The sequence below is a fragment of the Chrysochloris asiatica genome, unplaced genomic scaffold, assembly GCF_000296735.1.
Source record: "Chrysochloris asiatica unplaced genomic scaffold, ChrAsi1.0 scaffold00299, whole genome shotgun sequence".
Classification (NCBI taxonomy): domain Eukaryota; kingdom Metazoa; phylum Chordata; class Mammalia; order Afrosoricida; family Chrysochloridae; genus Chrysochloris; species Chrysochloris asiatica.
Genome location: NW_006408817.1, coordinates 1,932,518 through 1,944,696, shown reverse-complemented (window position 1 = coordinate 1,944,696; position 12,179 = coordinate 1,932,518). Strand labels below are relative to the sequence as shown.

The 12,179-nt window shown below is 38.5% G+C and overlaps 1 protein-coding gene across 3 annotated transcripts in view; it reads right to left on the bottom strand.

Annotated features, from left to right (window-relative positions):
• BICD1 (bicaudal D homolog 1 (Drosophila)) overlaps nt 1–12,179 on the bottom strand; it is a 333,025-nt gene that overhangs the window by 35,907 nt on the left and 284,939 nt on the right. For all 3 annotated transcript variants that reach the window (XM_006874753.1, XM_006874754.1, XM_006874755.1), the window contains exons 5-6: nt 8,415–9,506; nt 1,338–1,489 (exon numbers count right to left, since the gene is read on the bottom strand). In XM_006874753.1, coding sequence (XP_006874815.1) covers nt 1,338–1,489; nt 8,415–9,506 — 1,244 coding nt within the window. The remainder of the gene's footprint in view (nt 1–1,337; nt 1,490–8,414; nt 9,507–12,179) is intronic.

Below are 12,179 nucleotides of genomic sequence, written 5' to 3'. Positions count from 1 at the left end.
CCCTTAAGTTCCTCCACATTCCTGTAGTCATTTTAGACACGTAGTCTCTTGACTGTCATCGCCAAAAGATTCAATCTCAAAGCATAAGCTTGAGTCTTTTCTTCCCTAATAAACAAGGAAAGTGGGACAAATTTCAGGGACCCCTATAAAGTCCATGATTTTTCTTTTAATGTACTTGTTATTATTGTTGTTAAGCGCCATTGAGTTGGTTCCAACTCATAGGGATCCTGTCTAGAGTTCTTAGGAGTGGCTGGTGGGTTTGAACCACTGACCTTGGGGTTAAGTGCTGCTGAGTCAGTTCTGACTCATAGTGACCCTGTATAGGGTTCCTGGAGTCTTGGTGTGGTGCTGTGGGTTAATGAGCTGAACTGCAAAGTCAGTTTGAACTGCAAGGTCAGCAGTTCAAGCTCACCAATGGCTCCTTGGAAACCCCATACAGGGTCGCTATGAGTCGGAACTGACTTGATGGCAATCAACAATAACAACAACATAGGCATTCGGAGAAGCAACTGGTGATTTTGAATCACCAATCTTGTGATTCAAACCTGCCTCCTTTGTGGTCCAGTGCATTATCCCACAATGCTAGACCATGTAAATTATTCATTGCATCTGCAAATTAAGGCATAGCTATGTTTTTGTAAATTTTACACCCAGATTTGCATGCCACACATTTTTTTTGGAGGTAAGGCAATGAAATGAGACAGAGATAAAGGGTATTTCAACATTATATTAAAAATCTCAAGCTATTAAAATCTTCAATAAATCCTTAACAATTTCAAGTTAAAAAACAAAATATAGTGGTACTTAGTGATAAAAATGGCGGTGGTAATAACTAGTAGTTAATTAGTTAGACAAGGTGAAAATTTTGGTGGTATATATAGTACCATTTTAGAAATAATGACAAGTGTTGGTGATAATATTTAGCTATTTTTGGAAGTGTTTTCTTTTTTCCTTACTGGAGGCTTTTTTTTAGGTTTTTATTGTGGATTGAGTAAAAGTTTACAGGGCAGATCATCAATTTCAAATTCAACAAATCATACACTTTGTTTCATTACAATGATTACAATCTCCCTGGAGGCTTTTTTAATTCATTAGGGTACACAGTATTTTTCCTAATTAAGAATTTTTTCCACGTCAAGTAATTGCTTGATCAAGTGAGTCCAGTAGAGGGCTCTAGAGAAACAGCACAAAATATTTCATTTTCGCTATGTCACAGTGCAATCCCATACCGTACACTTCTAGACAGCAGATCAAGGAACTCAAAATACACAGAGAATTGCAAAGTCTTTTGCCCATGTACAATACACAATGTTAAGGAAGAAAAAAAAAAACGTTACCTTGTTGCAAACATTGCTCTCAGGGATGAGAAAGTTGCTGCATCTTCTTTCAAAGCCTTCAATTCATTTCTAAGTTTCGTCATCGTTTCAGTCACCATTGCTTTTTCATTTTCATATTTGTTCTTGAGATTAGCTAGTGCCACCTCAGCTGTCTGAAGCAGAAAAATCATCATGCTTATACAGTTTTTCTATTAGGATTTTAGATCATACAGCTTGCTTCATGGTGGATTTATTATCTTCTTTCAGAAACGGGAAGTGAACTTCATTTGGTTAAATTCTGGTAGCGTAGTGGTTATGAATCAGGCTGCGAACCACAAGGTCAGCAGTTCGAAACTACCAGCCGTTCCGCCGGAGAAAGATGAGGCTTTCTGCTCCCGTAAAGATTTATAGCCTCAGAAACCCTGTGCAGGGTCACTATGAGTCAGAACCGACTCCACGGTACTAAACAACAACAAACAACATATATGAAAGTATATTTTTTGCTACAAATTTACAGAAACCTTTATTCAACAAAAAAATCAAAATGTGAATCTGTTTTTCCTTGACATATCCTCCATCTAGGTCTATACACTTCTGGAGGTGGTATTTCCATCTCTCTAATCTTTCCTGCTGTGACTTTGTGGGTTAATGACCACAAAGTCAGTGGTTCAAGCTCACCAGCTGCTCCTCGGAAACCTATACAGGGTCGCTGTGAGTCGGAATTGACTCGGTGGCACATAACAACAACAATCTTTTCTGGTGTGGTGGTTGTTGTTGTTATGTGCCGTGGAGTCGGTTCCGACTCATAGTGACCCTGTACAGGGTTTCCGAGGCTGCAAATCTTTACTGGAACAGAAAGCCTCATCTTTCTCCCGCAGAAGAGCTGGTGGTTTCGAACTGCTGACAGTGAGATTAGCAGCCCGATTCATAACCACGGATAGGATAAACAGGATAAACACTGCACTGCTAACCACAGTGTGGTTGGTCCTTGGATACCCTCAATGTTGCTATTAGTCAGAACTGACTTGATGACGCTTAAAAATAACAACAACCTTACCTTAAAGAATTCTGGGTGATTTATACCATATCAAAATCATACTTTTGTCATTCTCAAGGGACTCAAATTAAGTTCCTTTTCAATGTTCTTTGAGTTCGAGGAACAAAAAGAAGTCTAACAGGGAATGATCAGGACTGGAGTGTGTGTGGGTTATAGTTTCCCAATGAAATTTTTTAAGACCACCCTTACTAACTTCAAAGAACAAGCATGTGCATTGTTTTGATGGAAAAAGAAAAGAAAAGAAAAAATCCTTGGCACAATTACCCTGGTGTTTTTCTTACCAATACAGTTTTCAGTTTTCCTAAAACTTCATAATCAGCTCCCATGATCGTCCAGTGTCCTTTGAGAAAACGGATCAAGATTGCCCTATGGAATCCCAAAACACAGTTACCATAACTTTCTGAGCTGACCTCTCTGCCTTGAATTTAACTGGCCCATAGAAGATCCACTCAGAAGGCACTGTTTTAATTGGACCACTACTGAGTCCTGGTGAGGCTCTATGGGATAAGCACCGGGCTGCTAGCCGTACCAGTTCAAATCTACCAGCTGCTCCTTGGAAATCCAATATAGGATTGCTATGAGTCAGAACCAACCGGACAGCACTTAACATCAATGAGACTAAGCTAAGTGTCTACTGGGAAAACTTGTCTGCAGCCATCCAGAGATCACAGAGATGTGTTTAAACAAAATTTTTTTGGAATAAACTCAAGCACATATGAACTGGATCCTTAGTAGTAATACTTTTTTACTTACCTTTATATACATACTTTAGACACAGGTGGTTTTTCTTTAAATATCTAAATGCATTATGAATTCTCAGTGTTGTTAGGTTATACTAGAAATCAGCTTTGAGCAGAAGTATTATCAGGCGGTAAGGGATTGGTAGCTGTTGAGTAATTATTTAATGCAGATTTATGAAGGTGTGGGATTTTCAGATATGCAGGAAGCCAAAATAAAAGGGCTGTTAGCTTTATACCAGATATATAACTATATAACAAGATAAGTTAGTGAAGAAGCATAGCTTCTAAATGAAATACTTTAAAATTCAAATATTCTCTTTCTTTATGAAAATAATTCATGTAGCATACAATTAATAATTTTAAAGAGATCAATTCAGGGATATTTAGTATGTTCATACTATTGGGCCAGTGCTTTGTCTATGTAATTCCAAGACATTGTCATCACCCCAAAAGAAAAGCATGCACCCTTTAAGCAGTTACTGCCCACTCCTTCTTCACCTCAGCCCATGGCCACTACCATGAACTCAGATATTCTTGTTCCACTTACGTCCAGTGGGCGAGAAACAAAGACTACAAACACAGACCATTACAACCTCTAAAAGGAATACAGTTTTTGTTGTTGTTCTAAGTGCCATTGAGTCAGTTGTGAGCTATCATAGCGTCCTTTATAGAGTTTCCAAGGAGTGGCTGGTAAGCTTGAACCTCTGACCTTGCGGTTCAAACCAACTTTGCAGTCCAGTGCATTCACCCACAGTGCTACACCAACTAGAGATCCATATTATAATATTTTAAGGGGAAAAAAAACCAACCTACAATGAATCGGGTTTTTTTAGCATTTGCATACAACTTCTTCAAAACAATGAATTAAAGTCAAATTTAATGCTTCACCATCTCCAAAAGAATCGAGATTCCAAAAAATCAAATGAGTTAACTATTTATGTGAATTTGCAATTGTGGCATGTCTAAAATTCTTAGAATTGGTACTGCTTCAAATTAAGAACTAACATGGACTGACATTTTTCATCTTGATAGCCCAACTGTAGAAAGATATTTAAAAACTATCATTTAAATTTCTTATAATTTTTTTCTTTAAATAATTTTTAAAAAGACTGTATCTCTGCATGAGCCCCAACCAATCAATGTGTTGCTTGATAATAATTAAAAAAAAAAAAAAACCCACAAACTTAGCCTGGTATAGAAATTTAAAAAAAAAAGAAAGAAAAGAAAAAGTTGAATTAATTAGTACATGAAATCAGCATATATTTAGTATGTGCTCATTTGGTGCATAGAACATTGCATGCAAAATAAAGCCAAAATTTTACATACCATTTTTACTAACTGTAAACTATATGATATTTATATAAATATATCCAATACTAAAGAAAAACTTCATTATTGAATGAAAAAAATCCATCACAAATGCGATTTCCCAGGAAGACCACCCTGGCCTTTCACATTTCCTCTGTGCTTGAAATGGACAGCTTCAAGGTTCAAAGTACTAATCTCTGTAGATATTGGTTGTTTATTAGTGAAAACAATGTTGTAGGAGTAGAATACTTTATTGTTGTGAATTCAAAGAAGTTTCTTTTTAGTTGAAATAAAATTTAAATTCAGATTAAAATGAGGAGTTACTTATAAAATATGTTCTATAGTAACATCTTAGAAATATTATAGATTCAGGAAACTATCCAAAATACAGGAGCTAACCTGGAGAAAAACAATAGATATTTAGTTTTTAAATGTTTAAACACATATTCATAAATTATAAAAATAAAGTTTTATCTGTGAAAGTAAATATATGCCAAATCTGTACGCAAACAGAGTCACAAGGAGAATGACAGAGGTATAAGATCTGATATAGAAGTAAACATTTAGTCTATTGGTTATTTTTTGTTATTGTTGAGTGCTGTTGAGTCACAGTTATGACTCATATTGACCCTGAGTTGGGTTTCTTAGGAGCAGCTGATAGATTTGAATCACTGACCTTGCACTTAGTGGTCTAGTGCGAAATACCCAAAAGGATCCAGCTTTGTTTGTAGCTTTGCTTGTCCTTAGCTTGCGCTAAGCTTTGTCAAATGTTAAGGAATTTTAAATACCTATTAGTAGGTTTGTTAATGTCATATTCCCCACATAGTCACAAAAATGATTTTGTTAATACAGAGGATCTTCAAAAGTTTGTGGAAAAATGAAATGAAAAGATCATGGAATTTTTCCATGAACTTTTTGAAACCCTCTCATAAAGAATTTTCTTCAACCATACAGATTTTTATACCCATTTCCTGAATATATTGTCCTGTTTGTCACCTCTTTACCTATCTGCCTACTGTTCCTTCTGTCTGAAATGATTTCTTCCTCCTTCTGGAAAACAACTTGCATCCTTTAAGAACCAACTCAATTAAAATTGCTTTTGTAAAGTCTTTTTCAATTTCTGGGGGGTACAAAGAGTTAATGCACACGACTGCTAACCAAAAGATTGGAGAGTCAAGTCCACCTAGAGGTACCTTGGAAGAAAGTTCTGGTAATCTACTTCTGAAAAATCAGCCATTGATAACTCTAAGGAACACAGTTCTACTCTGACACATATGGCATTACCATGAATTGGAATCAACTTAATGCCAATTGGTTTAGGAAACATTAATTAATTTCTCTGTTTACGTTCTTATAACTTAGGTTACAGAGTATGTAACATTGTAATCTAATTATCTGTTTATATTTTTGACACCTCACTAAATTAGAACATTTTCTTTTTTAAATCTTCAGCATCAAGCATAGTTTGGTTTGTAGCTGGTGCTTCATAAACTTTTACTTGTTTTATCAGAAGCTTATTCAAATAATCCTAAAGTATTTTAAGATTTGTAGAGAATGTAAAATGCCAATTTTAAAACAAAGAAATTTCCCTTTTTCCCTTTATATAGAGAATTCTCACCTTAGCCTTAACAATGAACATACTACAATGTCTAAAAATAATGGATGCTATTTGTAGATACTTGAAACTATTCATGGTCTATAAGCATCACAGAGATAGGCCCAACACTATTAAAATGCATACCAGATGCATGACTAGAAATACATTTTCATTTAATTTACTGAGCACATTAGGGATGTGACTCTAATGCAGTGCAAATGGTACCATAAACCACTGAGAAAATAAGAATTCTGCTGGAAATGCTTTGGTGTACACTGCATTCCTACTGGTACTGTTGATACCCCTCTAAAGTGCCTGTTGCAGTCTATCCTCTGAGTAGTTATAGGCATGTGTTGAATTCCTACTAGATTTAACAAAAAGCAAACCAAACCTGTTGGCATTGAGTTGACTCTGAATCATGTTGTCTTGTCTTCCAAAGTAGAAACCAGCTTTCTAGGGTTTTTCAGTGACTGTGACCTTCAGAAGTAGATGGCCAGGCCTTTCTTCTGAGGTACCTCTGGTGAATGCAAAGCACCAACCTTTCAATTAGATGCCAAGTGCTAACCTGATTATGGTACTGAGGGACTCTTCCAATGAGACTGTTGTCATTAGTTGCCACCAAGTCAATGCCAACTCACGGTGACCCCAGGAGTCCCTTATTTTTGCATCTACTTAGCTTTCATAATCAGTGAATGCTTGCTCCTAAAGTATTCTCTCTTGACTGGTTAACCATGCTTATTTATGCCTTTGTGTCAATTAAGCACCTTGACATTTTTATGGGCCTAGGATTAAGACTGAGGTTTGTACATATTCAACTTTCAGAAAGATATCAGAGGCTTTATTTGAATGACTTGTCCAAAGATGCCCCAGGATATTATGGCCTTGATAAAATGTGTGTGACCTCATCTGATATGGTGGTGGTGGTGGTGGCTATGTGCCGTGGAATCGGTTCTGACTCATAGCGACCCTGTACAGGGTTTCTGAGGCTGTAAATCTTTAAGGGATCAGAAAGCCTCATCTTTCTCCCGAGGAGCAAGTGGTAAATTTGAACTACTGACCTTGTGGTTAGCAACCGAGCTCGTAATCTACTATGCTACCAGGTAACAATCAATTTTATCACACAGTTTCACACAGCTCTCTTTTTCGTCAGCGCTAAGTAGCGTAATGGTTATGAATCGGGCTGTGAACTGCAGGATCAGCAGTTCGAAACTACCAGCTGTTCCACGGGAGAAAGTTTTCTGTTCCCGTAAAGATTTACAGCCTCGGAAACCCTGTACAGGGTTGCTATGGGTCGGAACCGACTCAACGGCACTTAACAACAACAACAACAAGTCTCTGGCTTAATCACTTATCAAGTACCTTGTGTCTCTTAGTATGGATGAAGGACATCTTCTATTGGTTAACACTTCTAGAAAGTGAACCCTGAGTTGGAACCCCCAAATCCAAAGTTGAGATCTGCTTACTGATTGACAGACCTCCCTATCTCACCTCTACTAAGACTCCTGTCATTGGAGCAATCCTATACATAGCTCCAGTTGCTGACCAACATTCTTGACTTCTTGCTGTATGTCCTGATGTAAACTGCACACCAGCCTGGCCTGCCACCGCTCCATCTGTTGTTCCATACCCACTGACAGCTAGGTTTCATTTAAGCACAACCCAAACTTCCTCTCTGTACCTACAACTGTATCTTTTCCTCTATTCCAAAATTCCTCACATCTGCCTCCATCTAAGGAACCCTGTGGTACAATGGCTAAGAACCTGGGTGCTAACCAAAAGGTTGATCATTCAAACCCACCCAGAGGCTCCATGGGAGAAAAACCTGGTAATCTTCTTCTATAAACTGTTGCTGTTGTTGCTATGGTTCTGATCCATAGTGACCCTGTATAGGGTTTCCAAGGAGCGGCTGGTGAGTTTGAACTGCCAACACCTTGCGGTTCAAGCTGACCTTGTGGTCAAATGCTTATCCTACAGCACCCTATGGACAATGGGGTCACTATGAGTCAGACTCAAACTAAGAATTGTTGTTGTTGTGTTAAGCGCCGGCAAGTCTGTTCCTACTCATAGCGACCCTACATAAGGTTTACAAGGAGCGGCTGTTGAATCTGAACTGCTGACCTTGCAATTCAAACTGACCTTGCCGTCCAGTGCATTATCCCACAGCGCCACACCAGGTACCCAACAACAAAAAACTCCACCTAGCTGTGCACAACTATTCCATTTTAAGAACTGACTTAAAAATAAGTTCTGACTGGCACTGTGATATGATTTGTTTTACTCCTCCATGGATCAGGAATCTGAACTCTCACTCTGTTGATAGTGGATACATAAAAATCAAGGAATAAATTAGCTAGGAGAGCTTTGACTAGCATTCTTTATCAACTAAGCGACATTACCTGCTTGTTGGCTTTCAACACCGCCCTCAACGTGGCGATCTGCTCTCGTTTGGTGCTCAGCAGTGATTTCAGCTTGAGAATCTCTTCCATTAAGGCTTCTTTGTCTTTATCGATCATGGGGGCCAGCTCCCGTGCTGCTGCTCTTTGACGAGACAGCTGCAAGGACCGGTCCACAGCTTTCTGCAGATGTTTGATTTGGTCCCGGATAATGGCATTAAGGTTGTAGATATTCATTGGCTCTTTGCGGATGTCACTCGTGTCCAGTACTGGAGACGACGGTGGGGCAGTAATAACAGGAGAGATTGTGGGAGTCTTGGTTGGGCTTGGTTCTTTGCTGGACTCTGTGTTTTCTTTTGAAACTGGCTCAGATGAGGTCCTTGTTTCTACTGGGGATGATACACCCCGCCTGGCTAACCGTGGAGACAAAAGTCCCCTGGGATCCTCGGGACCTTTCAGGCTGCCACTGCGGGTGACTCTGCTTTGTCTGTAGTAGTCCAGCATAACCCTGTTGGGAGTTTCATTATTACACAGACAAACGTGGTGGTAAAGCTGAGCTAGCTCCTCACTAAATGTCACTAACTCATCCTGGGCTGTATTAAGGGTATTATGGTTTTCGTTGGCTATACTTGTCATCTTCTGTAACTCCTTCTCCATGTGGACCATCTTCTCACCACTCTCCTTGGTGGTCTTCTCAAGACTTGTCACCTGCTCATCATACATTTGGATCTTACTCTCATACTTGGCCTTTTCATCAGTATAGTTTTCTACAGATTTATTATATTTTTCCTTTAAGGCCTTAATTTCCGCTTTCAAATCAATCACCTCAGTTACTGCCACTCTGTACTTGCACTCAAGAATCTCTAAGCCATTGATGTCCACCTCGTAGTCATGGGCCTCCTCTCCTGAATCCCTGCCCTTCTCCCCGTCTAGCTCCTTGAGCTCTTTGCTGCTCTGCAGGCCCCTCATGGCATTGACATGCTCTGTGAGCCGATGCACCCGTTCATGCTGCTCGGTCAGCGCCCCCTTGGTGTGTTCCAGCTGAGTCTGTGACTCCTGGAGATTGGCCAGAAGAATGGCCTTTTCCCGCTCTACCTGCAATGGCAAAAGAAAGTCAATGGATAACTTCAATGAAATGCCAATGATGAACTTAAACCATTTATTGTTAGAAATGCATGCAGCAGAGCCAGAGTTCCCATTATTTCCAATCTGAGTGTATTTAATGCACTTCAGTAATACAGACTTATTTTAGAGCATCTGGAGAGTCACTCTAAAAATATACAATATTAAAATAGTTAGGCTGCACAGATTGATTACTTATTCAAACTCTTATGCACATACAAACTAAGGAAACTGGAATGTTATTAACACCCTTACTTTTATCTTTTTTAGCACCCTGAGAAAACACAAAATGACTTAAGCACAGTATTTGGCATTGGCCTTAGTGCAAATGTTCCAGTGGAACAAGTGACTGTCTTGGGGTGCTTGTGAATTATCCTTTTCTAACCAGAGCTCAATCCCCAAACAGATTTAAAACTGAACGCTTTAACCTAATGAATAATGCTGAATACCTTAACCTTACATTATGAACAAGAAACATTTACTTCCCAAAGTAGACAAGCACTCACTTTGATCATTTTTAATATAAGTTAGACTTTAGAGTTAAAAGAACGATTTATAAATAATTTCAGTTTCTTCAGTCTGAACTAGAAATTATCAAGCAATTTGAATAACATGACAGTTTTATTATTGTATTGTTGTTGTTATTAAATGCTGTTGAGTTGGTTCCGACTCATAGCTACCCTGTGTAGGGTTTCCAGGGAGCGGCCAGTGAGCTTGAACTACCGACCTTGCAGTCCAGCACATTAAACTACAGACTTTGAAGTCCAGTGCATTAAGCCACAGGGCCACAGCAGCACTCCTTATGATTGCATAGGTGTCAAATATTACTAATGAAAAATACTCATCCTTCTACATAAAATATTGTTTTGTTAAATATAGGCATACAAGGAATTATATAACCTGAGAATTAAAAAAAAAAACAAAACATTTTCTCTCATTCCATATGAGTGGTGATGGTGGCAGTAGTGTACCGTCGAGTCGGTTCCGACTCATAGCAACCCTGTACAGGGTTTCTGAGGCTGTAAGTCTTTACAGAAGCAGAAAGCCTCATCTTTCTCCTGCAGAACCACTGGTAGTTTCGAACTAGCAGACCTTGATGTTAGCAGCCCGATTCATCACTACTACGCTACCAGTGCTCCTTTTCCATATAGGTATTGTTTTTGTTGTTAAGTGCCATTGAGTTGATTCTGACCCACAGCAACTGTGTTTAGGGTTTCCAAGAAGCAGCTGGCGAGCTTGAACCACCAACCCTGCAGTTCAAACAACTTTGCATTCTGACCCATTAGACCACAGTGCCACACCAGGACTCCATATAGGTAGTCACTATTATTTATTAGAAGTTGTAAAATATTTATAATGTAATTGGTTTCATAAACAAATTATACTGTTTACATTTTTTAAAATATTACACGAAAGCTGGACTTCTGGTATAGTGCTGTAGGATAAGCACTGGACTGCTAACCACAAGGTGGGTGGTTCAAACCCAGCAGCTGCTCCTTGGAAATCCTATGCAGGTTCTCTATGAGTCAGAACAATTCAATGCCATTTAACAATAACAACATAAAAGCTATCATGCTGGTCCTATCCTTTTGCACTTGCTTTTTATTTTTTCTGATTTATTTAATTCTTAATGAACCATTATGAAACTTGCTTTAAGGATAATGGATATCTTCATGTAAACCAAATCAAAATCCACTGCTGTTGAGTTGACTTGATTCTCAGTGACGCTATAGGACAGACGGGAACTGTTCCATGGGGTTCCCGAGTTGGTAACTCTTTACAGGTGCAGACAGCATCATCTTTCTCTTGGGGAGTGGCTGGTGGGTTTGAACCACTGACTTTGTGTTATACAGTTCAATTCTTAACCCACCACACCACCAAGGCTCCTTTACATCTAAAGGAAGGTTTGAATTCAAACTATCAAACTCTACTACATTAAATTCTCGAAACTCTTGTAAATTCCTAGGAGGCAAATAAGATTATTATGTTAAATTAATATTTACTCATATATTAGCACATAAAATACAGTTTTGTTATTTAAAATGATTGCCTAGAGACTTTTAAATTGTAGCTTTGATTTTATAACATAATGCCTGACTATATATGACAGGAATACAAATATCCAAGAAAAATTAGTACTGATCTTTGGATAATTTCACTTGCAATATATTTTTGCGCAATGCACAGTTTTTTGCCAGTATACTTTCCTTCTTAATTATCTTAAATCCTCCCTTCGCTGTTGTTATAATGTTTGAGACACAGATATTTTAGAAAGTTCTGGGTTGTTGTTGTTAAGTGCTGTGGAGTCAGTTCCAACCCATAGCGACCCTGTATAGGGTTTCCAAGGAGCAGCTGGTGAGCTTGAACCGCCGACCTTGCAGAATAATCTGTATTAATATATTTACCTCAGCCTAAGTAACAACAGTACTTAAGAGATTTCACACTAAATATGTTAATATAAACTACACAAAGCATTTCCAAAAGAAACACTCAAGTAACTCAGCACATCTGAAGCCCTAATCACATCTGAAGAGTTTCCATAAAACTTGAACTGGAAAGTACTTTGCTCTTCTTTTCTTTTTTCCTTCCTAACCCTTTCTGCCATCTGAACTTTGCCCTTTTGATCTTGAATGCTGCTTTTTTGAA